Source organism: Cibotium barometz, chromosome 17 (genome assembly GCF_041138505.1).
Source record: "Cibotium barometz isolate CiBa-2024 chromosome 17, ASM4113850v1, whole genome shotgun sequence".
Taxonomy (NCBI): domain Eukaryota; kingdom Viridiplantae; phylum Streptophyta; class Polypodiopsida; order Cyatheales; family Cibotiaceae; genus Cibotium; species Cibotium barometz.
In genome coordinates, this window is record NC_141062.1 from 46,486,816 (window position 1) to 46,514,165 (window position 27,350).

General features: G+C 46.2%; 1 protein-coding gene across 2 annotated transcripts in view; it reads left to right on the plus strand.

The window, feature by feature from the left end:
• LOC147630080 (uncharacterized) overlaps positions 1–27,350 on the plus strand; it is a 40,472-nt gene extending 13,122 nt beyond the window's left edge. The window contains exons 2-3 of one of the 2 annotated variants that reach the window (XM_086810917.1): positions 26,316–26,362; positions 26,821–27,350. In XM_086810917.1, the coding sequence (XP_086667043.1) occupies positions 26,316–26,362; positions 26,821–26,992 (219 nt within the window). In that variant the 3' untranslated portion in view covers positions 26,993–27,350. The remainder of the gene's footprint in view (positions 1–26,315; positions 26,363–26,820) is intronic. The other variant, XM_086810919.1, reaches the window with a different exon arrangement.

Consider the following 27,350-nt stretch of genomic DNA (forward strand, 5'->3'; position numbering starts at 1 on the left):
GTCAATGTGGGTGGAATATGCCTGGCATATACCCACAAATGATCTAATGTCATAAGCAGTCTGAGGTACTTCCCAGTTAACAATCTCGGCCACTTTAGCCGGATCAAGTCGAATGCCTTCGGCACTGATTATATATCCCAAGTAATGTACCTGGAACAGATAAAATTCTGACTTCTTTTCATTGACATAGAGCTCGTTGCTTTCCAGCAACCTAAGGACTTTCTCCACATCAATGTCATGCTGCTCAACTGTAGCTGAAAATATGAGTATGTCGTCCAAAAATATGAACACACACACTCCAATCAACTCCCGGAAAATACGCATCATCATGCGGTTAAATGTAGCTGGGGCGTTCGTCAAACCAAATGGCATGACCACAAATTCATAGTGGGCCCGTTCTGTACGGAAAGCCGTCTTGGGGATGTCCCCCTCAACAATCCGAACCTGGTGGTACCCACTCTTTAAATCCAATTTAGAGAACACCTTAGCTCCATTCAGCCTCTCGAGAATATAGTCAATTCGAGGCATCGGGAATCTGCTCTTGATCGTCAGCTTGTTGAGTGCACGATAATCGACACACAACCGAGAAGACCCATCTTTCTTCTTGACAAATAAGATCGGTGCTGCAAATGGCGACACGCTGGGGCGAATGAAGCCAGCTTGCAACAATTCTTGGAGTTGGCGGTCCAACTCCGATTCCATTGCCTTAGAAAGGCGATACGGAAACTTGCTCGGGGGTTCCGAGCCTGGGAGGAGGTCAATCTTGTGATCCTCCGGTCTGGACGGGGGAAGCTGGGGAGGGAGACTGTCCCGAAGAAAAATCTTCTGGAACTTTTCATGGAGAACCGAGTACTTCTCGGAAGCACTGGCCACCGTCTGGGCTGTCTGGACGTAAATCATCGCACACTGTGCGCCTTTCCTGACTGCTCGCTTAGCCTGCAAGTGGCTTATGAGCGGAAAGTTTGGAATACCTGGCTCACACTTAATGGTCACAGGGGTGTTTGACACATTCCGATCAATCTGGAACGTGTGCTTGTCCCACTTGACATCAGGGAGAAACTTGTGAAACCACTGGATCCCCAAAATTATGTCTGCTCCTACTAGAGGGGCAACCATAAAATCACGCACAAACTCTATGCCCTGAATGACTAATTTAGCACCTAGAGCTTCATACTTGACGCTCGTAGTCATACCTGTGCTAAAACCCTCAACTTGTTTGTCCACCGGAGTGAGCTCGAAACGGGCACGCCTAGCGGCCTCTTCCGTGATCACATCCTCCGTGCTGCCGCTGTCAAACAAGACAACGACTCTCTGGCCACCTATGTAGCCAAAGGACTTGAGCAATTCGTTGCGCTCATACTCCTGGTCATGGGCGCCCTTCTGCTTATCTTCGAGCTCCCGGCTAATAATTGCTCCAACTGAAGCACCGGGGGTTGAAGAACTAGGGGTAGCCACTGGGGTCTGTGTGGGAGCTGTGCTCACCACGGAAGCTGTGGAGGCGGCGGCGGGCTTTGGAGGCTTCTTCGGACAATCCCGAGAAGTATGTCCTTTTGTGTGACAAAAGTAACATCTACCCTCCTTCCTGTACTGAGCAAGCTCCTCAGCACTCAACTTGCCACCTGTCTTGCCTGCCTCCGCTTTCTGGTCTGGAGTAAGCTTAGACGCATTGTTCGAGTTCTTGGAGCCAGAGGCTCCCGGGCTCTGTCCTGGGGAAGACCCCGTCTGGTTCTGGCTTTTACCCCCCGAGGTGTTAGCCTTGGGAGAAGCCGGCTGGGAAGTCTTGGGCTTGCCACCATTGTGTTTCATTTCTGCACTCTGCGCAAGCGAGAGTGCGTCCTCAAAGGTGGCTGGTCTAAACATACGCACCTCCCATTGGATGTGCGTGTCCAAGCCATACAAAAACTGCCCTTTCTTGTCCGCATCAGATAAGCCTAATTGTAGACACAGGGTCGAAATTCTATTGGCAAACTGAAGGACTGGTTGCGCATTCTGACGCGCACCCCTGAACTCGTCTTCGAGTCGCTCAAGGTAGTGGGGCGGTAAAAACCGCTGCTTAAGGTCACGGACGAACTCGTCCCACCCATAAGCTGCCATACCTGATCTGGTGTGGGCATGAGCCCACTGAGTCCACCAAGGAATGGCCTCACCTTCCAAATACCAACTGGCTAAGTATCTGATTTCCTAACTGCGGCAAAGTAAGCTTCAAATTGATGTAACCATGAATACAGAGTAGTGGGATCGAGTTTACCATTATACTTACTGAAGTTCATTTTCTCGGGAAAATGATTCGAGGGCGCCGCCGGTGTCAATCTGGCGTCCAAAGCTCGGAGGTAACGCTCGTGTTCCACTCGTCGCATGGCTTCGTCTTCTCGTTGTCGAATCTCCAATGCCCGTATCTGCATCTCAAGCAAGGAGCTTGACTGCGGCTGTGACCCCTCGAGAGGGTCCCTGTGACGAGGATCTGGTATCTGAGGTACGGAAGGAGAGGGAGGAGGAGATGGAAAACGCGACGCTGGAGAGCGAGAACGCTCCTCCAGAGCCAAAATCCGCGCCTTCTGCTCGTCCAACTTGGTTGTCTGGTCTGCGATTGCTCGCATCATCTGCTGGAACATGTCTTGTACACTCAAGCCGGGTGCCCTAGCTGGGCTGCCTGGTGCACTCTGGTCCCATGGTTCTGGTTCTCTCTCGTCGCCAAAGCTCGCCATAGCGGGAATATGCAGTTCCTTTCCGGAACGCAATCTGACCATCCACTATCTGTGTGGGAGACTTCCGGAGGCTTCCGGAGGCTAAAAACCAACCGTCCTTCGAGGGACAGGAGTCACTCCGAAAAGGGTAGTCCACCGGCGTCTAAAAACCAACCACACGAGCGAAAAAATTTTCTGGTTTTCTTTGCTGAATCTTCGTCCTTGAAGTAGGCTCTGATACCACTGTAATATGCGGAAGCTTCGGAGAAGGATCGGTACTTCAAAACTCAGAAAACAGCACTCTTTTCGCGACGGAATTAACGCACAACTGAAAGACGATGTGCAGAAAAATAGAGAGAGAAGGGGAAGATGGAGAAGGACACAGTATTGGGTCCCAATTACCCTCTGTAGGGCCCCCACCACGGATGGTGTATTTGCTTTATTAGAATGATGTAAAACTGAAACAAATACAAAGTACTTGACCTTTTCTTGGCTGGAAAACCTGCCCTTGACCTTCAGTCCTTCACCCCTTTGCTTTAGCAAACCCTTGGCTGTCCTGGCCCTTGAATGCTTGGAGCTCTTGGTGAATTGTGAGATGAGATAATGGGATTATGGGCTGGGCTTTTATACCCTTCATAGCATCCAGTCGGCTGGTTTTATGAAGTCCCACGACTGAGATATAATAAATAAATGAGTTCACACTTTAATAAAGTGTTTTCTCACTGGTTTAGCCCCTGTCCAGCCTGCGCATGACCCTGGGACAGCACCCTGGCTGCTGGGCATTCAACGCAGAGGTGTGGGACTGCCCCCCACACCTGGCCGCCTGCTGTCTTAGGGTTTAAACCTCTGTCGGCTGCCTGTCCAGAGGCTCTGGAGCTGGCCGACTGCCCCTCCAGCCCTTGCCTTGGCTGGTGGGCAAAGTCTTGGGCCCTCCTGGCCCCTTGGGGGTGGTTCTACACCTCCCCCATGCCCATCTAAGTATGCACATGCAAATACCTACACTGGGGTAGCCCTATGGGCTGGCCCCATCTCTACATGCAAACTACATGCCTACAGATGTCTGGCATCCAGTTGCAAACCAGATACTCAGCACATCTGACATCATTCCAGAGGGAGACTCACAGCGCGGACTGGCACTGCTTCATGTGCAGGACAATGCACACCTGACCTTGGACTCATGTGCAGGACGATGCACACCTGACCTCGGACGACTGAGATGGATCCCTGGCTGACTCGTCCCGGACTGGGCTCACATGGGACCAGTTCACCATCCCAGGTCCTGCACCTACTGTACAGAATGTCCACGTGGCATCCAAGTGCGGGATGCACGTGACATCTAAACTCTTTGTTTAAGCTTATTTGAGTTATAGCTCACTTTCCTGTTTTGCAAGTCCACACTTCATTGACGTACGGCCGGACAACTTGTGAGTTTGGGATTTCACACTTCATTCAGCAGTGGGCAGACATGTTCTAAGTGAGTTTGGGCACTTACTGGTATTGGCATATATGCTATGAGTAGTGTCACATGTGAACATGGGCTAACCAAGGGCACTTTCTCCCTTTGGGTTTTTCCCCTTGGATATTAGGTGTGAAAGGACACCACTCATTTATTGTATTTTGATATTGTGGAGTTAACCCCCAAGCTCCACACATTGTATCCTATCTTCGTTATGTGAGTATCTGTCACCATCACTCTTGAGAGTGCTTGCTGTTGTTGATTTTGTGCGTCTATTTCTGTGCAGCCCCCTAACCCTAACAATGGTATCAGAGCAGGGTTCCCCCTTCTACATGCCTGTTCGGGGAGTTTTGTTGCCGTGACTTCTGTGTGCTTCGGTCCGTTGCGTCGCTATCCATCCATCGCCTGCAGATTTCCGTCTCCGCTCCTTGCCACCTGTGCTCCACCCGCTAGGCATTCCACCATCGATTCAGCCACCAACTTGGGCGGCAGTAGTGCCAAGGGCTCCACCCCCGCCCAGCCCCCCCCCCCCGGCGACGCTCACACCACAAGAGGCAGCGCTTTGGCGGAGGTTAGCCACAAGTGTGGCTGATGTTGCATTTGACGGATTTGAGAGTTTTTTTGGGCCTTCGTTCTATCGCCGTCGACTTCGCGCTCTGTCTGCAATGTGGCCGTCGCACTTCACGCTCTGCCTGCAGCGTCGCCGTCGCCGTCGACCTCAACTTCGTGCTCTCCGGCTCCGTCTGCAGCGTGCCGACTCTCGCACCTTGCCGGCCATGCCATTTGCACCATGCCGGCCCCTGTCGCCGTCTAAAGCTCCTGCTCGCCATCTGCAGCAACCTGTCGATCACGCCCTTGTGGCTCTAGATCCCGCCCATTGCCTACGCGTGCGCCACCGCTGCTGGTCAGGGGCCATTGTCAGAGAAGGTCGATCGTCGCCCAGTTGTCTTCAAGCTTCGCTAGCTGTAGGTCTTCACGCGTTGCCAGCCGCCACCTGGAGCCGTGCTTGCAAGTCTGCCACGTGCGTCACCAGGTCTGTTGGTCAGAGGCCATTGCCAGAGAAAGCTGACACCTACAATAGTGGACATCGCCGCCTCCTTGTCTGCCAACTGCCATAGGTAAGGCATGCCTCTTTCATAAGACAGGATTCATGCTACTTTTGACATGTACAGTAATTGTCTGTTATGTCTCAGGTGAGCCAGAGGCTAGCGAGGGGGTGGACCCAGCCGCTTCCACCTCGTCCATGCATGATGTGGACGCCCCCTTTGACCTAGACGCCTTGATGATGAAATACAAAAACATGGTGGGTGGTTGTAGTGTGTCTGCTGAAAAAACTGATGTGCTTGGTGATGGAGGCATCCTGAGGGAGACACCTGGTTCTGAGATCACACAAGGTAATTTTGGTTGCTGTAACATGTTATCCTCAGACATGATTATCCATGATCATTGTGATCATATTAACTACCTGTGCTGCTAACTTGATTTCCTATTGCTATCCTAGGTACTGATGTCATTGAAATTTTGCAAAATCAGGTTACCGGTAATTGATTTTTTGGTTCAGTTCAAGGGGCTTTTGTACATTTCTTGCTTCATTGGAAAAATCAAGTGTAGGCAGCAGTGCAGGGCAACATCTTGGTGTAGGATTCAGGGAAAATTTGGGGATTTTTCAGAATTTGCACAATTGAAATTGCAGGACAGAGAGAAATTTGGGGCTTTCTTAAAACCAGTGCTTAATTGCACAATTAAAGCTCATTGGTACACAGATTTTTGGGGCTTTTGTGAATTATGTGCAATTGACACATAAATCAGCCCATTGGTGCTCAGAAATTTGGGGATTTTCAGCATTGCTTATTTGTAGCCTTGTATTCAGGGCAAAACATTTGCACAAGACTTTTGTGGTTACCTGGCATTGCACTCCGGTGCATTTGGGATTTTGCCTGCATATTATTTTTACAGCATATTTGGTTGCACGTGTTTGCATCTCTCTTGCAAGAGATTTCAGCACACGGCTAGAAATACGACAGATATATTTGGAGTTTTGTCCCAAGAGGACAAATTGGATGACAGTTACTCTCTGGAGTTTCATGGTCTGAAATCTTCTTGTGGCCAAGGATTATGGGGTTATGTGTCAGGTGAAGATGTACGCCCTGTTGACATAGCACCTAACACGCCTGGCCGTGGTACTCAACATGCTACAATACCCACTCCTCCCTTGGGTACTCCTCCCTCACAGGAGCAGAAGAGATGGGATACTCGCGATGCCCAAGTGATGGTGGCTTTGTCACTAAAGCGATCAATCATACCGCATATTCGGTCTTGCAGGACCTCTCGGCGAGCTTGGGATGTACTTGAAACCATGTATTAGGCAAAGAATGAGGCTAGGGTTGTATTTCTCAAGAAAGAGCTTGAGAACTTGGACATGAATGATGGTGATAGTATGGCTGATCATCTTATGAAGATCCAGGATCCTCGGGAGCAGCTGCTCAATATTGATGAGGTCATTTCCGAAAAGAAGCTAGTTTCCAGGACACTATCATCTTTGCCAGAAACCTACTTGAACTTCCACACATTGCTCACTCTATGTGGGGAAACCCGGAACCAATCTTGTTTGAACAGTTGGTTGGTTTGTTACTACAGGAGCAGTAGAATCGGAAGAACAAATCTTCCAGGATGCGTGGCAGTGATGGGGCTTTTGCTGCCCAAGACAAGGGCAAGGGAAAAGCCAAACATAGTTTTCAGCCTAAGGCTGATTCAGGACAGCCCTCACAAAAGGTGCAGGCAAGCCCAAGAAAAAGGCAAATGTCACTACTACAAGAAGCCATGTCATTACTGATAGAATGTGCCGCGGAAGAAGGGAAAGTGGAAACACAGGAGAGAGAGTGAGAGAGAGAGATGGAAAGGAAACACAGGTGAGAACCTGCTCTCAATATCATCATCCAAAGGAATACATGTCCCGAGCAAGAGGGGAGAAAACCTTGTATGTGAGGGACTGTAGCAAACAATGCTAAGCAAGCAGTGAAGAATGAGGGAGGCAAGCCACCTATATATATGCCCACATGAAGGCAGGGAAAAGATCCTCCACGACTAGGGAAAAAAGCCCAATACTCCGTAAAATGGAGAATAATATGGGAAAACATATGTGAGGGGTGACCAGCCCCTGTAGCTAACATGGTCAGCCCGAGCGGCTAAAATAGGACACCAAACAAGGAGCTAGCAGCAAGGAGATGATGTCTAACACCCCCTCTCAACAGCGGAGGCTGAGTGAACTCCAAGAAGCCAGAGATGCCGTCCTCGATCAAAGATGAAAGATTGCAGAAACAGGTACTAGGAAAGCTCCACAAGCAATCTCCTTAGCAACTCAGCCACAAAAGCAACAGAACAAGCTGCCAGGTACACCGCTCCTCTGGAAGAAAACAACCAAGTAGGCTGCGATGTGCTGCTCCAAATAATGGTTCCAAACCCAAGTGTTCTTATAAAATGACACCAAACAGGGAGCCGGTAGTAAGGAGATGATGTCTAACAATTACTTGAATGAGTGCGGGAAAAGGCTTGCAAAGGAGAAGAAAAAGGAAAGCGGCATATTTGTAAATTCTTCTTCATCACCTGCAGGGAAAGAAGATGCATTAGTAAATCTTGTGCAGGATGAGTGGACTTTCCTTACTTGCAGTTATGATGCATCATTGGAGCATATGTCTCTCAGTGTCAATGAAAGACACGACACATGGTACTTTGACGGTGGTGCTTCTAAACACATTACCTCACGGAAGGATTTGTTTGAGAAGCTTATGGCTGCCCTTGAAGGCAAGCGGGTAACATGTGCAAACAATTCTTCTTATCCAGTTCAAGGTGTTGGTGAGGTGATCCTCTGTAACACGCGGAAGCTCTGGGAGTCTTCTTTCAGCCCTAAACACTCTTGGAAACCATCTGATGCAAAACGCAGATATAGAGAGAGAGTAGAAAGAGAGATGTGTTGGAAAATCAGTATATTCATATGGTACAAAAAGGTACTTGTCTGCAACCCTAGGCTGTCTTCTTGAAAAGGTGGAATACACCAAAACAGTTCCCTATGGGACCCCTAATGACTCAAACCCCTAGAGGGAGTGAATGTCTAAATCTAGGTCATAAATGCATTTAATGCTCCTTTAAAGCAGCCGACTGGTCTTCTCCTTGTTCATGATGCGCATGCTGTTGCCCTTGTCCTCTGGTTAAGCCGACCATGTCCATGAGCAGCCGACAGCCTTGTGCGCAGCCAGCACCACCTGTCCTGCAGCCGACAGCCATCTGACCTTCAGCTTGCTCTCCACGCCTGTCATCCAGTCTACACTGCCAAAAGGTGCTTTGTGCTCTATCATCTTGGTTCTACTCTTTATCTGGCTGTCTCTTCTGGATTTAGCCCTGAAAATGTCCATGGCATCTATGATGCACATGACATCCCCCTCTGCTAAACTTGATGACGGGATTCCAACTTGCTCTTGGATGACTGTCATCATCCCAATCCTGTCCCGAAGTCCCTCTGTCATCATCCATCCCTGGCAACCTTTTTTCTCTGAAAACCCAACCTGTTCTCCCAACCACTCTGTCTCTGACGAAGATCTATGCATCGGTTTTCCTCTAGTCCACAATCCATTCCTGCCCCGACTCTGAACACCGTCTTGGTCTTCATTCCTGAGAAATGAGTCTGGCACTCTCACATCACCCTTGGAGGATCAACCTCCCTTGGGACCGTTGCCCGAGAACCTATCTGGCTCACAGGACTGCCATCCCCTCTGGCACTGTGGAACACCCTTCTTCCCGATTCTGTGCTCCTTGCCTTGGGCTTTGAATCGGTGTACTTTCCTGTACCTTGGACTTGTACACCATCATATGGGACTGATTCAGTGTTTAGCTTTGCTGAGCATGATGCTCTGATTCCAGGAAGCTTTGGGAGTCTTTTTTCAGCCCTAAACACTCTTGGAAACCATCTGATGCAAACGCAGATATAGAGAGAGAGTAGAGAGAGAGATGTGCTGGAAAATTAGTATATTCATATGGTACAAAAAGGTACTTGTCTGCAGCCCTAGGCTGCCTTCTTGAAAAGGTGGAATACACCAAAACAGTCCCCTATGGGACCCCTAATGACTCTAACCCCTAGAGGGAGTGAATGTCTAAATCTATGAGCACTTGGTGCCTTTTATAGGTCCCTTGGACACTTGGTAGACTGGCCGACTGCTGGTCGGCCAGTCATAAATGCATTTAATGCTCCTTTTAACGCAGCCGACTGGTCTTCTCCTTGTTCATGATGCGCATGCTGCTGCCCTTGTCCTCTGGTTCAGCCGACCATGTCCATGAGCAGCCGAGAGCCTTGTGTGCAGCCAGCACCACCTGTCCTGCGGCCGACAGCCATCTGACCTTCAGCTTGCTCTCCACGCCTGTCATCTAGTCTACACTGCCAAAAGGTGCTCTGTGCTCTATCATCCTGGTTCTACTCTTTATCTGGCTGCCTCTTCTGGATTTAGCCCTGAAAATGTCCATGGCATCTATGATGCACATGACATCCTCACAACAGCAGATGGTGCAGACTTACGTCTTCCAGATGTGTTGTATGTGCCAGGGATTAAGAAGAACTTGTTGTCCATCTCCTCTTTCGCTAACAGAACAGTGAACTTTGAGGACGATAGATGCACCATGAAAGACTATGAAGGTGGCTATGCATTGGTCACTTCTGGCACATTGTACCCCCTAACAACTACTTATTTGCTATACTAATTCTTTCTATTTGCTACTTCCCTTAGTACTAGGCTTCATTATGGCTGAGTCTACCCTGCATCTCAAGAGGTTGGACAGAAACTCAATATGAAGGGCTTTGTGTGAATATATGCTCTTATGTGTGTGTGTGTGTGTGTGTGTGTGTGGAGTGCATGTGAGAGCATATCTTGATACAGAGTTCTACACCCACTATTGGGCATTGATGACGTTAGTGGGGATGTCGTAGTATATAGTCCATACTATGCATAAAGAAGTTGATAGTTATATAGGATTGTATTAGCTTGATAGGTTTGATAAGAGAGAGCATGATGCTGATGTGGTTACCACTCTTACACCTGCCATGCATGAGGCAGAATTGTTGCGTGGTTTGGGAATGTGAATTATGGCAGTTTGATGCTATTGCAAAGTGTCACCAGCCTGGACATTTCCCAGTATGAAAGGGGTCTGGTGGACTCCAGGATGCCTAAATATTTTGAAAGTATAAGCTTTGGGAATGGGAGATTATCCTAGAATACAAACGATCACCCTCCTAAAATTTAGGAGAGTTGCTATTTTTGGCCCGACTCTGATGGAAATTCTGTTCGCGTCATTACATCTGGAATTGAGCAGATACCAAGAGTTGGCAAAGTGCCTACGACAGAATGTCTACCAGTTGGGATATTTTTAGAGATAAAGTTTATGGAAGGACCCATCTCTTAGATTGGGACATGTGGCAAGAAAGTGGACTAAAGTGAGACAAGTGGCCTAACACTCGTTAGAAAGTGGATCAAAGTGAGACAAGTGGCCTCACACTTGTCACTTCAGCTATTGTGTGGCTCTCCACTTGTCATTGTAGCCTTCTCTTGCCATTTTAGCTCATGGGAGGCCCAAATCTATAAATTGGAGCCCTCTCTTCATTAAGGAGGCTCTCTTGCTGCACACTAGCCTCTACCACCATTACAGGTTGCCCTAATGATGGCTACTCTCTTTCTCTCTCTCTTGAAGGCTGCCGATGAAGAATACCAGCTGTTGGGGACTGTTTTGGAGGCTTCCATCACGAAGAAATACTGAAGGCAAGGGTATTTAATCATGTATTATGATTTCTAGCCATTGTACTTGCTGTACCAGCCCTTGTATCGGCTGTACCAGCTTTTGTACTTGCTGTACCACCCATTGTACCAACTGCACTAGCTTCTGTACTTGTTGTACCACATTGTATCGACTGTATCAGCTTTTGTACTCACTGTACCAGCCATTGTACCTATTGTACTAGTCACTGTACATGCTGTACCAGCATTTGTACTTGCTGCACCTACTATACCAACCACCGTACCAGCTGTACCAGCCACTGTACCTGTTGTACCAGCCATTGTATCGGCTGTACCAGCCACTGTATCGGCTGTATCGGTTGAATGGAGAGTTGTACTTGTTGTACCAGCTCTATTGCATGAAGACCCGTGGTTTTTGGGAAAGAATCAGTACCCACACGGAGGTATATGGATTATGTTGTTGGCTCGGCATTTCTACAGCCTATGTTCCGGCTCAGTTGCCTTGTGTTGGGCTGTGTTATGGCATTTGTATATGGATAATCCGGCATCTCCCGTGGGGGGAGTAAGGCCCTTAAAGCTTGTACATGATATTATTCTCCTTGGGTAATAAAATACTCCAAGGGGGGGGCGGCCCATTCCGGCCTCTATGTGGTGTCACTTGTGCAAGCTCCATTTTCAGCATTTGTGGATGTTTTATCGCTTTTATGTTTTATGCAAAGTGATGATGGATATGTGTTAAGGCTGTGGCTATGTTTAAATGTTTTAATATGCATTGATGGTATCAACAAGTGTGTCAAAGGCCTTAGTCCCCCGGGCGGCGCCGCGCGTTACATGATTATGATATCTGGACTTATGGGACTGTTTTGTCTCGCCCATTTATTTGGGACATGGATTAAAAAAAAAGAAGAAGCCATTTTAGAATCACTATCTCCCCATACAGAGGCCAAGAGGTTCATTGTTCATCTCACCATGCATGTGGATTCATGTTGGGATTGTGAGAGGGCAATTCAATGAACACTCCACCATACACGTGGATTCGTGTTGCGATTGTGGAGTGAGTGTTTCATTGTTTCCACACCATGCTTGTTGATGAGATTTGGGATTGTATGGGAGAATATGGGAACTGTTGGGATTGGGAGAAAGGATTGCCAGAACTATGGAGAACCAGCTTTTCTGTCACCATGGTTTGTTCTCTTGAATGGCACCAGTTTGTGTGCATAGCACATGTTTTTGTGCGAGGCACTAGTTTCTTGTGCATGGCACTTATTTAAGTGTCTTAGCACCTGGTTGGTGATTTTCATTGGCATATGATTATCTCATTGATATTGGTGATTGAGACACAATTGGCTCTTGTGCCTGTGTCTAGCATATCTTCCATGGAATTCTTGCCCATTTATTTTGGGACATGATTTTGATATTGGTATTATGGAGACTTATTTAGTCTCACCCATTTCTTTGGGACATGGATTCTTCAAATATATTGGATTTTTGAGACTGTCTCATCTCGCCCACTTGATGGGACATGATTATATATTGAACATATGGCTTGAAGCTTAAAGTTGTGGACAACTTTTAAGAAGCTAGAGAGAATGTCATCAGCCTGGACATTTCCCCGTATGAAAGGGGTCTGGTGGACTCCAGGATGCCTAAATATTTAGAAAGTACAAGCTTTGGGAATGGGGGATTATCCTAGAATACAAACGACCACACTCCTAAAATTTAGGAGAGTTGCTATTTTTGGCCCAACTCCGATGGAAATTCTGTTCACGTCATTACATCTGGAATTGAGCAGATACCAAGAAGTGCCTATGACAGAATGTCTATCAGTTGGGATATTTTTAGAGATAAAGTTTATGGAAGAACCCATCTCTTAGATTGGGACATGTGGCAAGAAAGTGGACTAAAGTGAGACAAGTGGCTTGACACTTGTTAGAAAGTGGATCAAAGTGAGACAAGTGGCCTCACACTTGTCACTTCAGCTATTGTGTGGCTCTCCACTTGTCATTGTAGCCTTCTCTTGCCATTTTAGCTCATGGGAGGCCCAAATCTATAAATTGGAGCCCTCTCTCTTCATTAAGGAGGCTCTCTTGTTGCACACTAGCCTCTACCACCGTTACAGGCTGCCCTAATGATGGCTACTCTCTTTCTCTCTCTCTTTAAGGCTGCCCATGAAGAATACCGACTGTTGGGGACTGTTTTGGAGGCTTCCATCGCGAAGAAATACTTAAGGCAAGGGTATTTAATCATTTATTATGATTTCTAGCCATTGTACTTGTACCAGTCCTTGCACCGGCTGTACCAGCTTATGTACTTGCTGTACCAACATTGTACTTGCTATACCAGATTTTGTACTTACTGTACCACACATTGTACCGGTTGTACTAGCTTCTGTACTCGCTGTACCAGCCACTGTACCTATTGTACTAGTCACTATACATGTTGTACCAGCATTTATACTTGTTGTACCTACTGTACCAGCCATTGTACTGGCTGTACCAGCCACTGTACTTGCTGTACCAGCCACTGTACCTGTTGTACCAGCCATTGTACCTGCTGTACCGGCTGAATGAAGAGTTGTGTTTGCTGTACCAGCTCTATTGCATGAAGACCCGTGGTTTTTGGAGAAGAATGAGTACCCACACGGAGGGATATGGATTATGTTGTTGGCTCGGCATTTCTATAGCCTATGTTCCGGCGCAGTTGCCTTGTGTTGGGCTGTGTTATGGCATTTGTATATGGATAATCCGGCATCTCCTGTGGGGAGAGTAAGGCCCTCAAAGCTTGTACATGATATTATTCTCCTTGGGTAATAAAATATTGCAAGGGGGGGGGGGTCGGCCCATTCCGGCCTCTATGTGGTGTCAAGTTCCATTTTCAGCATTTGTGGATGTTTTATCGCTTTTATGTTTTATGCAAAGTGATGATGGATATGTGTTAACTTTTAAGGCTGTGGCTATGTTTAAATGTTTTAATATGCATTGATGGTATCAACAAGTGTGTCAAAGGCCCTAGTCCCCGGGGCGGCGCCGCGAGTTACACAAAGGCATAAAATGGTAGAGATTATGCCTTATGTAGAACTGCCACCAAAACATGTATGTGAAGGGTGCATATTGGGTAAGATGCACATAAATGCATTCCCAAAAGATGGATTAAGAACGGCTGTCCGGAAATTACAGTTTGTGCATAGTGAGGTGTGTCGTCCTATGGGAACACCATCTTTTGGAAAGCCTCTATGCTTTGTAACCTTTATCGATGACTACTCCAGATTTGCTTGGGTGTATCCCTCAAAGGCAAAATCTGATGTATTTGCATGTTTTCAGCATTTTGTGGCACAAGTTGAAAGTCAAATAGGTTGCAAAGTGCAGACTCTCCGTACAGATCGAGGGGGGGAATACATGTCCATTGCTTTCAAAGCTTTTATGGCAGAAAAAGGCATAAAGTATCGATGCACGATGCCATATTCTCCTCATCAAAATGGTGTTGCTGAGAGAAAGAACAGGTTCTTAATGGAAATGGCAGATGCATGGTTAAAGGCAAAGGCTTGTCTCACAAATTTGGATGGAGGCAATAATGTGTGCTACATATGTGTTGAATAGATGCCCTACCAAAGCATTGAAAACCATAACGCCATATGAGGCCTGGCACAAAAGAACCTAAAATTAATCACTTAGAATTTTTGGATGTATAGCTTATGCACATGTACCTCAACAATTGAGAGGTAAGCTTGATGACAAAGCAGCTAAGTGCAAAAAAAACTCTCTCTCTGTCTCTCTCTCTCTCTCTCTCTAGTCATGGGGTTTCTTGTGTAGTTTAATCCACCTTAAGCTTTATGCTTAATATATGTTTATCCACCACCATGATCAATCCCATATTAGGATTGTCAACATTGTATCAGAGCTGGAGTCGCCTCCTTGCCTTTTGCACCTTCGTTGCAGGCTCAGCTTTCGTCTGTTGCAATTTTGTCGCTCATGGTTTAGGCTGTCGCCCACAGTTCCGTCTATTCTCCAGCGCCACCCGTCAGTCCCTTGTTCAGAGCTTCGCCGCCCGTTTTAGCCTCCAACAGGGGTGGTACTATATCCATATGAAAACCATATAAACCAAGCTTTTCAACCATTAACAGTGTTTACTTGAAACAATTTAAGGCAAACAACACACAATTCTCCTTGTACGGGCATACAAGGGTTTAGTGTCCAAAAACACTTACAATAAATTGCAAAAAGCATGAACTTTGCAAAACTCGAAGTATACTTAGCTTTTCTTTGCTAGGTTTGTCCTGAAGCCAAAAGAAATATCTCGTCACCATATCCATAAGATATCCTGAGATGATATATATCTTCATATAACTTGCCTATAGGCTTGATTTATAATCCACAATATCCATATGGAAAGAGTGCTAAACACGGGCACATAAGCCAACTCCATACTTCGAGGATAAAGTTTGTGAATCCATAAATCCTCAGACTAAGCTCTCTATTGCTCATGCTCTTGACACATGACTACTTCAATAAAGCTATTCTATCCATGAGATAGATGTCTGAGAAAAGTAAAACAATATCTGGATCCTTCCAAGATCTTTGCTCTTCTCCAATCAACTCGAGAAGCTGAGCTCTGATACCACTGTAACCGATGGGGGACCCGGAACAAAAGAGACACTTAAAATATACATACAGAGAGTATGCTATAGGAAGCCACAAGAAATAGACAATACATTGAGTCGGAACGGCCGGGCCCCCCGTAGGAACTTCTTTATTATGTAGAAGCTTTACAAAGAATCCAAGGTGAGGGTGCACTCAGCACCAGATTTTCCACAATATACTGGTTAGCTTTCCACAAAGCATAAACGAGACTCAAGCTTGGCTTTGTTTCCAGAACCACAACTAAACAGTCCCAAAAGCTGTCCAAAGTCTGTCTCGAACAGTCCCAAATCAGCCGTGTAGGCGACCAATAAAAGACAAGTCACTTCCTGGCTGCAGCCAACAGTTTGAAGGCGACCAGAAGATAAACTGGCACTGTTGCTGTACGGCCAGATTCTGCCACCACAAGGTAGGAGAGAGAGAGAAACCAACAGTTGTACGGCCAGTTTCTGAACAGGAGAAGAGAGAGAGATACATAAAGCTGTCGGCCTGCTCAAAACTGGGTGAAGAGGGAGTAAACAGGCCCTGTACGGCCAGCGCTGAGTAGGGGGAGGGAGTTCAATAGCTGCTGCCGGCCTGTGTGCTTGTGTGAAGGCACTGAAAAGGACAGCTCCCTCCTGCTTTTCACGATTCAGCCTTACCCTTAAATATGCTTCCATAGCTTCTCCTGGCTGTAGACTAGTCTCCTACAGTGGCTGTGTTTCAGTACCTTGCTGCGTTTTGTGGTCCAGCCACCATCTTCTTGCTGTCGGCCAGCCCTCAAGGCTGCGTTTTGCTCTACAGAGGTAGGTTGTGAAGTTTTTTGGCTGCGTTCTGCTTTAGAATCTATTGGCGGTGAGTTTCTTGCATGAGGTGTTGCCAGACAAGTGGCTCTACATCTTCTTCCTCCACCAGTCCTTGCCCTTCCGGTAGGAGCTTCTCGGTGGTTCTAGGACTGTTTTGTTGCTGTCCAGCCTCTCTCTCTCTCTCTCAAGTTTGAGAGGGGGCTGATTGGTCTTGGTGCCTTGCTTCGTTGGAAAGCACTCGAGAGGAGTTTTGGAGAGCTGAGATTTGTGTACTTTGTTGCTGTGGATATGGCTCTCCCCTCTACGAACAAGGATGACAATTTGAACGGACCCAACTATGCCCATTGGAAGCTGCAAATGCGGATCTGGTTCATCCACAAGGGTTTGTGGGAGATTGTTCAGGGTAGTGAGAAGAAGCCCGAGCGTCATCAGAACTCTATGAGGTGGACTCAGGATCAAGAGGATGAATTCCTTGCGGAATTAGAAGACTGGGAGAGTTGGGATTTGAAGGTGCATTCAATGCTTGTGTGGACCATCACACAGGAGGTCTCACTGGCCGTGCAAACTCTCACCAGTGCTCATTAGGGATGGTCTAAATTGGAGGATCTCTTTGCTTGAGATTCGTCGATGAGGGTAGTTGTCTTGCAAGGGAAATTCTACGGTTTGTTATTTCCTGTAGGCAGTTCCATACAGTCATTCCTCTTGAAGGCCAAGATTATCCATGACCAGTTACTGGCAATGGGTGCTGCTTTGTTCTCTGCTCAGTTGGTTGCACTTATCCTCACCAAGCTTTCCCCGGAATATGATGTGGTTTCTTGAGCTTTGCGGTGTCAGGTCACAACCACTCCGTTGGATTTTCATGATCTTAGCTCTCTACTCTTGGAGGAAGAGTCCGTCCTCGATTCTCAGGGTAAGATAAAGGTGTCTCTTAACAGTTCTGATCAGGCACTTACTTCAGTTCAAACAAAAGGTCAGAGTCGCTTCTTCTCTTGTGGAAAGAGAGGACATCTGTCCAAGGATTGTTTATCCAAGAAGAAGGACAAGATCAAGGGCAAGTCTTTATGTCAGAAAAAGGGCAAAGACACGACAAACAACAGTGATACAGATTCCCCTAGTAACACATCTAGGGCTCCCAGGGCGCTTCCGGCTCAAGAGGACCCAAATGGTGTACTTCTCTAGTATACATGCAGTTCCCCCCATGTGCTTTCAGCCAAAGGAGGCTTGTGGGTGGGAGAGGGGGCTGATTGCAGCTTCACTTACGGGTGCATGGGAACCGTGATTTAGAGTTCTAAGCTGTAGACATCTGGCAGGACATGGTTATCTTTGGTGTAGCAGAAATTATGAACTGGATCTGTTCTGAGTTCATTGTTCGAGGCTTTTGGGACGTGATGTGTTCTCCGTCCACTGTTGGGGATTATGGGCGCGGTGTGTCCAGCAGATCATCATCTATTCTTGGAGTTCACTGGACACTTGTGTGGGAATTCGTAGCCAAGCAAAGTTCCTTGCTGTCTGTGGTGGCATTTTTGTTTTGAGGGAACAGGTTGGCGGGTGCTCTCTCTGTGGTGATTCTAGTATTCACGGTGTTGGAGGATCCATGGTTGCATCTTAATCAACTTATCTTCTTCAGACTCTTGCACACTATGAGGTGCAGAGGGGGTGTTAGAATTAGTGCATCTCAGTGTATTTATGGGCTCTATCCATTTTGGGTATTTTATTCATTTACTCCTATTTTATGGAGTCATGGAGCTGTCGGCCAGCTCTACGAGTAGTCGGCCAGCTCTACGAGCAGTCAGCCAGCTCACACAGTGCACTATAAAAGGAGACCTCCCATTGTGCACTCCATCATTCAATCCCTTGCACATTTTTTACTCTCTCTCTTATTCAGTTCATGCTTGTCAAATCCCCAAAGGATCACCTCGTAGAATGCTCCTGATACAAGACTCGAAACCTGCAAAACAAACCAAGTAACGTGAAGGGGCTGCAGGCCTGACTCACCTCCCAACCTTGACAGCTGTGAGCAAAACCCACAAGTCTTGGCTGTCTCCACTGAGCCACGAGCTGGGCTAACTAGTTGGACGTACCGACCAATCTCTACCTCGTGACGTCCCATACCGCCACGAAGCTACCCTTGCGGGCCTCGAGACTGCTGCTGGCCTTGGCTGCATAAAGCAGGTGCACGTCTGCACTAGATCCAGGCTCTTGACCATAGAGCTCTCACAAAGACACGCGAGACTCTATGAACTATTGACTAACCTTGGCCACCCTTTTATAGGCTCTTGGCCGGTCACGGGGCATCCACACTTGGGTGCTCGCTTGTCATTCTATCCCTAGCTCAGCTTGCCAATCAGCCTGCCTAGCTCCAAGCTTCCCCAAACCTCGAAGCTAGTCTTGTGTGCGTGTAGCACACGGTAGATACACACTGTGCACATGACATACTCCCCTTCCTCTAAGAGCTTACTCCTGAGCTCACTAAAAACCCAGGGTAATCCCTCTGAAGGGTAGTCAATGTCTCCCATGTAGCATCCTCCTCAACATATCCTTTCACTTGATCTTGTATTCCGTGAGAAGTGTATTACGCAATGGTCTTTCACGAAATCCAAGGATCTTTTCCGGTTCGTGTGGAACAAATATCATGTCCTCGACATCTATTATTTCTTGAGGAGTAATTAACTGGTATGTTCCACCCGGTACTTCCTTAAGTCTACTCTAACATGAAATACGAGATGAACTTTCACATGAGAAGACAAATCCAGTTTTCATATGCAACTGAATCAATCCATCGTGTAATCCGAAATGGTCCACAATATCTAGGGGATAATTTCGGAGATCGACCTGTCCGTAAAGTCTCAGAATGTTTCGGAACTTGACAAACCTGACACTTGAGGACATAATCTTCTACATATCCTTGCATCTTTGGCCAATAAAAAGTGAGTTTCACTAAAGCTAATGTCCTGTGTATCCCAGGGTGTCCAACAGAAAGGGCGTCGTGACACTCCTTAAGAATCTTGGACCTAATGTCCGGGATCTGTGGTACACAAATTTTGTCATTACGGAAGAGTAAACCATTCCGAATCATCCACTGGCCTCCCACAGCTTGAATGCTAGGCTTCACTGAGTCTTGGTCAATCAATGAGCTCCCGTCCTGGATCTTGTGCCAATATGGACTAAAATAACTATCAGTCCTGCAAAGCTCTCTCAATGACTGACATAAGTCAGTAGAAATCTTGGTGAACGACAAATTATTCACCTCTCTAATCTGACTAAGTGCATCTGCGACACTATTCATGGACCCCTTTCGATAACAAATCTTAAAATCAAAATCTTGCATTAACTCAGCCCATCGAGCTTTTCTTCCTGTCAAATCATCTGCATCACACACACACTTGATTGACTGATGATTAGTCTCAATACCACAAACTTGGAGCCATATAAATAATGTCTCCAAACCTTGAGAGCGTGAATGACAGCATAAAGCTCCTTCTCAAGGGTTGGCCAACGAGATTGAGTGTCGTCCAGCTTTTTACTCTCGAAAGCAACAGGTCTACCATCTTGAAATAGAGCAGCCCTGATTGCATAGTCATTGGCATTAGTCTCAAGAACATAAGACCTACTAGGATCGGGTAGTGCTAAGATAGGTGCTTCCTTGACTTTATCTTTCAAAAGTCTGAAGGCCATATCCAGATCGTTATTCCAAGTGATAGTTGATTCGACTTACGTCCACGACCTTTCAACAAGTTGGTCATTGGTAGTGTGAGCTGAGAGTACTCTCGCACAGATTTCCGAAGAAAAACAACAAAACCGAGAAAAGAACGAAGTTGTTTCACAATCTGCGGTATAGGCTAGGCCAAAACCTTCTGAATTCGGTCATAGTCAATGCTTAACCTGTCTCTAGTGATCTTGTGTCCCAAGTATCTTCTTTAATTCGTTGTTTTCAAACACACTTAATTCATTAACATCCATAGTAGGTATGAGAAATGAAGAAAGTGGAATCAAGACACAATGGAAAGCATTATACAAAGAAGAATCCATTATATTTTCAAAATCAACTGTATTTACAAGAGGTCCTTGAGTGAACAATCACCTAAGATACAATACTGGGTGTTCCTATGTTCAAAAGAAAAAGTATGACTAGACCAATCTATTTGAACCTGAAGAGTCTTAAACCACTCAATCCCTAATAACACGTCTACATGCTCTAGATGCATAATATAGCACTCCAGAGTATCTTAGTAGTCTTGAATCCGGATCGGTAGCTTCTCCACCTTTCGATCCCATACTAGCTGACCTGCAGGTAGGCGTACTTCATAGGTATGATCGCTAGGTGTTGTGTCAAGACCCAATTTCTGCACAAGTTTGTAATTAACAAAGTTGTGTGAGTTGCTAGGGTTCAGAAGAATGTGTATTCTATGGCCATTCACCTCTCCATAAACTCGGAGAAGATCATGCAAGCCAAAGACTTTAGAGTTGAACATACAATCAGAACATGAACTAGGGCGAGAAAGTACAGTGACTGAAGTATCTGTTAAAGACAACTGGTTGGTTGCCTTTGGCTTGGGTCCTGCGTTGGTCTTTGCACCCTTTTTCTTCGGGCACTCGTTACGCATATGTCCTTTTTCTTCGCAGATGAAACAACGTCTCTCCTTCTTGAGGTTCAAAGTCTTGAGGAGACGGTTTTTCTTTGCTGGTGTCGAAGTAGACTTCTTCGAAGGTTGGTCCGAAGACTTTCCTTCAGTCATGCTAGCCATTGGTGCGGAGAACTTCCTTTTGTGCTTGTTCCCCTACTCGGTCACGGGTTTAGATTTGGAAGAGACCATTGTATCGTCATAAACACGAGCAGAATGAATGGCCTCGTCCAAAGTTTTGCATTTGTTGTTTTTAACCTGTAAACGGTACGAGTCGGGTAAACCGGCTACGAAGAAACCCAAAAGAGTAGTAGAATCCATCTTCGTAGCTTTCAATGTAAGTCTTGAAATTTCTGGAGGTAGACCTCATAAGTGAGGTTTTGCGAGGTCATGGTCAAACTAGCAAACTGAGCAACGATATCGTAGGCATCCTCTTTCTTGAGGAATTCTTTCTTGAAGACTTCTTCAAACTGTGTCCGGGTTATTGGTTTAGGTTTGAGTTCTTTCCACCAAAGCAAAGCTTTGCCTGAGAGGAAACCTGCTGCTAACTGAATCTTTTTGCCATCGTCATATGAATGAAATTGGAAATGGACCTGCCACTTATGTAGCCATGTGTCCACTATCTCCTTGGTATGCTGCTTTGGCTGGCCCTCAAACTGTTCCGGAGTAATGTTGGGGCCTAAAGCAGATGCCAAGGTATCCATATCCAAGAGAGTAGATAGGGTAGTGGTCAATAAAGAGATGGAATTCTGTAAAGCCTACATCTGCGCGGTGACTTGTGCTTGACGTTCCGAGAAAGAAGCTTCGAAAGCAACTTTAAGCTCTTGAAAATTAGACTTTGATTTTGATACAAAATCGTCGAAAAGATCGCCATCGGTGGCCTTCGTAGCCGGCAGGTCTTCACGTTCGGGAATGGGTTCCATCTCGGATTCTTGGGTCGACATCTTGAAGAGGGCAAGATGAGAGAAAATCTTGGCTTTGAACAAGGAAGAGTGCTAGAGAGTACGAGGAGGAGTGTGGCAAGAAGCCCACTTGAGGCGTATTTTATAGGCCTCCCCAAAAGCATGAGTTTTAATGCTTTGCTTTTGTGTTTTTTTAAAATAAATAAAAAACTCATGCTAGGCTTTGTAAAAAAAAAAAAAAAAAACATGTGGATGAGATACATAACACCCATGCTTTGTTTAAAAAAAAAAAAAAAACTCAAGACTTACGTTTTAAAACGTAAGGTTCTTTTCTTGAGCAAAAAAAAACGAAAGCATGAAAAAAATAGAAGCCAAAAAAAACACGCTTGTAATTCTACCCGCCGCCACCTGTCGACTATTGCACAAAGCTTTTCGCTTTTCTCTGCAGTACGGCGGTCGCCGACTGGAAGCGCTTCATACCTGCCCGCCTGCGTGCGCATACCTGCCCGCCTGTGTGCGACTGGTTCAAGGGGATCTTTGGCTGCCTTCTTCCCTCGTTAGGACTGCGCAGCCACACAATCGCCAAGCATGCTCAGCTGGCTGCACGAATCTCCTTGCGTCATCTCTCTCTTTCTCATGCTGCTCACATAGCTGACAGGCTTTTCTCTCTCTTTTTTCCTTTTTTTAATAAAATAACCCCTCTTCTTGCTTAACAAGACAACCCTTTACAAGACCAAAATCCCCAACACGGGTTCCAACGATGCAAAAATAACATGCTGAAATCTGAAAAAACAGCAGTGTGCACGAAAAAACAGCAGTCTACTTGAACTCATATCTTTCTTTGACCTCTTTTTTCTCTACCTACCGACTTGCTCGTTCTCGAGGCTTGCTCTCATACCACTGTCAAATCCCCAAAGGATCACCTCGTAGAATGCTCCTGATACAAGACTCGAAACCTGCAAAACAAACCAAGCAACGTGAAGGGGGTGCAGGCCTGACTCACCTTCCAACCTTGACAGCCGTGAGCAAAACCCACAAGTCTTGGCTATCCCCACCAAGCCACGAGTTGGGCTAACTAGTTGGACGTACCGACCAATCTCTACCTCGTGACGTCCCATACCGCCACGAAGCTACCCTCGCGGGCCTCGAGATTGCTGCCGGCCTTGGCTACATAAAGCAGGTGCATGTCTGCACTAGATCCAGGCTCTTGACCATAGAGCTCTTACAAAGACACGCGAGACTCTATGAACTATTGACTAACCTTGGCCACCCTTTTATAGGTTCTTGGCCGGTCACCGGGCGTCCACACTTGGGTGCTTGCCCATATCCATACTTGGGTGCCCAAACGTCAATCTATCCCTAGCCTAGCTCGCCAATTAGCCTGCCTAGCTCCAAGCTTCCTCAAACCTCGAAGCTAGTCTTGTGTATGTGTTGCACACGGTAGATACACACTGTGCACATGACAATGCTTCCATTTGTGCATTCTCCAACACTCACGAGGTGCACTTCCCTCCATTGCCATCCAGAATGAGGGACATTGTTCCTTCGCCAAAAATGGGGACAGTAGAGTTATCTCCAATGGCAACTCTGCTACGGTGTTGCTGCAATTCATAAAGCCAAGCCTTGCGATAAGTCATGTGCTGCATGGCACTGCTGTCCAAAATCCATTGAGGAGAGTGGGAACAAGAGGAAAAGTCTTCTCTACCACTTGATGGGGAGTGTTAGATTCAAGATCAATCAGGGTGACAAAAGCTTCTCCTCCACAACTTTGGTAGATGAGCTTGGCTCTTTGTCCTTTGACTTCCCTTTCAAATCCCGCATGTGACTCCGGCATTGTCACCATAAGTGCCCATGTTTGGAGCAGTAGTCACAAACCTTCTGGTTGCCAGAAGAATTAGGAGTTGAAGACCCCTTTAGCTTTGCATCCTTAGAGTCCTTGGAGTCCTTAGAGGGAGGTGCCCCACCCTTGCCTTTGTTAGGCTGATCGCTCTCTTGGAGCTTAAACGTTTTTGTTATTCGTCTACATCTTTCTGTTGCTCTTTGACAATAAGGTGGTCGAATCCTATTTAGACATAGTGGAGTCGGTCAAGCAATGACTGGCCAAAGCTCAAGAGGTGTATACTTTCCAAGCTAACAAACACCGTCGAGACATGCCATTTAAAGGAGATTAGGTCTTCGGATCATGAAACACAATTTAAAACAAGTGGACAAGCATTGTCCAGAGTTATCTTTTCGTAGTTTCGGTCCCTTTCCCATTGTTGAAAAGATTAATGACAGCTTCGGCTACCTGACAGTTGGTCCATGCGTGATGTTTTCCATGTTAGCTGGCTGAAGTTGTTTTAGGGCACTCCTCCTTTGGAGATCCCGAATGACGAACGGTTTGGACCTCATCAATGATGTTGAGATCCTAGAGCCAGAATAGGTGGTGTTGCACCGATTCAAACATGGTACCGGTTGGAAGAAGCTGCAATTCCTTACCAAGTTTAAAGACCGGGCTACCCAGAAAGCGGTGTGGTTGGACGAGTATTTCCTTTAGCAATATCCGTTGTCGTTGGCAGATTATCTAGAAATGTTCTAAATCCTACCAACAAGTTAAGCAAGAGGGGATGTCACTGTGCACCATTGCCTTGGGGTGCCATGTGGACATTCTGCAACTTCTAGGACAATTAGTCTCCTTTTCAGATGGGCCAAGAGCATGTTGTAAGCCCTAGTCCAAGGGACACGTCGCTAGGCACCATCTAGGTTTAGGGTCAGTGTGTGTGGTGCCTGCGGCACAAGTCTATGTAACCCTCTTTGCAAGTTGTATAATGTTGTACTGGGCACTTATTAAAGAAACTTTAAGGGCACATCTTTTGAGAGAAACCCTAGCTTTTGATGCGTGTATAAGAGCAGCCAGCCAAGGGCATAAATCATCTTGCAACCTGTGAGCAAGTGTCAGCCCAAGCATGAAGAGGCAATTGACCCTTGAATAGCTTGCATAAGGGGAGCATAGTGATCAACCATATCTTTATCATCTGAAGGAGAGCATAGAAGGCTGTCCAACCAGCCTATAGCCCTAAAACACAGGTCATCAAGAACACCATCTCTGAGCAAACACGGCACAGCACATAGGCAGCTCACAACAGCCAGAAAACACAGCATACAGGCTGGCCAGAAAACTGCAGTAACAGGGTATATACACAGAGAAAATGCAGCCCTAAAGGTGCCCCAAATCAGCCCCAAAACAAAGGTTCCATTCAACCTAAAACAGTCCCCAAGGTGTCTCTGTTTACTAATTAGTGGGCAGCCAGCCAGTAAGTCAATCTTGTACTTCATTTACATCTTGCAATACATAAGCAAATACACTTGGAAACAGGTGGGGGCCCTTGAGAGGGTGGTTTGGACCCAATCGGGTGTGCTGCGTGCTATCTCTATCTCCCTATCTCTCCTGTACCATTCTCCCTCTCTCCTCTTTATCATTTCTGCAAATTCAGCAAGCACTTTAAGCAATCTCTTCTCTATTCCTTTATCATTTCTGTGTCAGGCATGTGGTTTGGCTAGGCGGGCAGCCCTCTGGGCAGTGGCCGGTGCGGCATGGCACTGCCACATGGCAAGCCACCTGACATATAGCAAGTCGCCAAGAGTGATAAAACAGGCCAACCAGCAATGATGGGACCTATATAAGCGCACATAGGAAAATCATCATATTCATATGCTTTTTTCAGTGTAGAGCTTCACAAAGCGTTTCTTTGTAGGCGAACTGCTAGCCAAGAGTATATAACAGGTCACAAGGCTGCAGTTGAGGTTTTCACTCAGCCATATTATTTGTACTTAAATTCCAGTTGCAACACTTATTTCTTGTACACATTACACATCAGTACTTTAGGACTCTTGTGTGTGCTGTATGTGTAATTCGGCCACACTCTTTTCTCTCTCAAAACCCATAGCACATAGACATGAGTGTTTTACAAGTGAGTTATTGAGCTGGTTTGAGGGAGAGCTCCTCATAATTGGACTCTAGGCCCTACTGAGACTACCACATGCTTATATCAGAGGGCTGTGTCCTAGTGTTATAGGACGCAAGGCTTTTCACTTACGGCCAAGTCTCTAGATGCTTCTAACTCAGGGGTAAGAATGAATGGCTCTATGGTTGGGTTGTGAGCTAGATGCCAATGTTATTATGTTCCTCTGATTTGGCTAAGCATGGGTAGTTTACAGGATATGGTCATAACTCTCATGGAGTCCAGATATATATATATATTTTTAAGCATGGAATTTTTTTGAACTGTCCATTGGTTATGTATTACAATAGAGAAGAGTAAAAATCTTTTTGGTTTCATGGCTTAGAATCATTTGCTTGACTGTGATTTTCACTGTTTTGCATGCATCTTAAAGAGTGAGTGACACCACAAACGCTTGCAAGTCAGCACTGTTTCGGTGGTCATGGTCTCTTAAAAGCATCTGCTGGGTTTCTATGCAGGAGCTAAATGATGGCACTGTGCAACTTTTGGACTTAGACCGTGAGAGGTATTCTCTGCATGTAAATGTTTTTTTTTTTCTAGATGCAGGACAAAGGAAAAACAAACCAACTTTGTACTCAGGTTGCATCACGTGCAGCGTGTGCGTGTGTTTTGAGACATCCCTGATTTGAGTTCCATCCCCTGCACTTCAGTTCTAAATGAGAAATCCATGGGTCAAGTCCCATTCTATGTACTTCAGTGCTGTCATATTGATCCTTTGTGGTCTAGATGGCTATGGTAGTTAAATAATCACCTCACCACCTCTCTCTCTCTCCCCACGGAGGTTCAGATTGCAGGCGTAGGCAGCGAGAGGCTTTCTTACACACAGTGCCAGGAACCCTTTCTTTCTGATTGTATGTGTGTGTGTGTGTGTGTTTTATGCAATTCTTAAATATCGTTTCTCTTTGCACTCAATGCTTTCAAATGTTCTTGTGACTCATTCTTGTGACTTAAATTGTAATGCAGCTTTGGGCACTTAAGATACAGAGTCGCGGAGTTGCTGATGGAAATGGACTCTGTAAGAAAGAATGCAGCACAACTACAAGCAAGGCTCCACACTTCTTCGAAAGTGGTGAATTCACAGCATGGTTCTCCTCTTAGTTCCATCGAGTCATCTCAATCTTTGGAGAAAAAGTGATCCATAGAATGTGTCTCCATTTCAAGGGCAGAGTGGCTTAGGGATAACTGTGGTCATAGCTTTATACATGGGTTAGAAAGAGAGGGTCTTGGAGAAAAGTGTGAATTTCTTGATTTGATGTGGATATAGAAATCACTGTAACTGTACTTACCTGTACACTGGTCATATGCTTAAAATGCTTGTGAAGCGTGCCCCTACTGGTTTTGGCACTTTTGATAAGGCCTTCCAGCACAGTGATCTTCAACTTCCCACAGATGATGCAAAGCCAAGCATATGGTACATAAGAGTTTCAAGTTGTAAGGCAAATCTTTAAGGCAATCACAAAAGGGTCTGAGCTTTGTCAGGAGCATGCAACAAT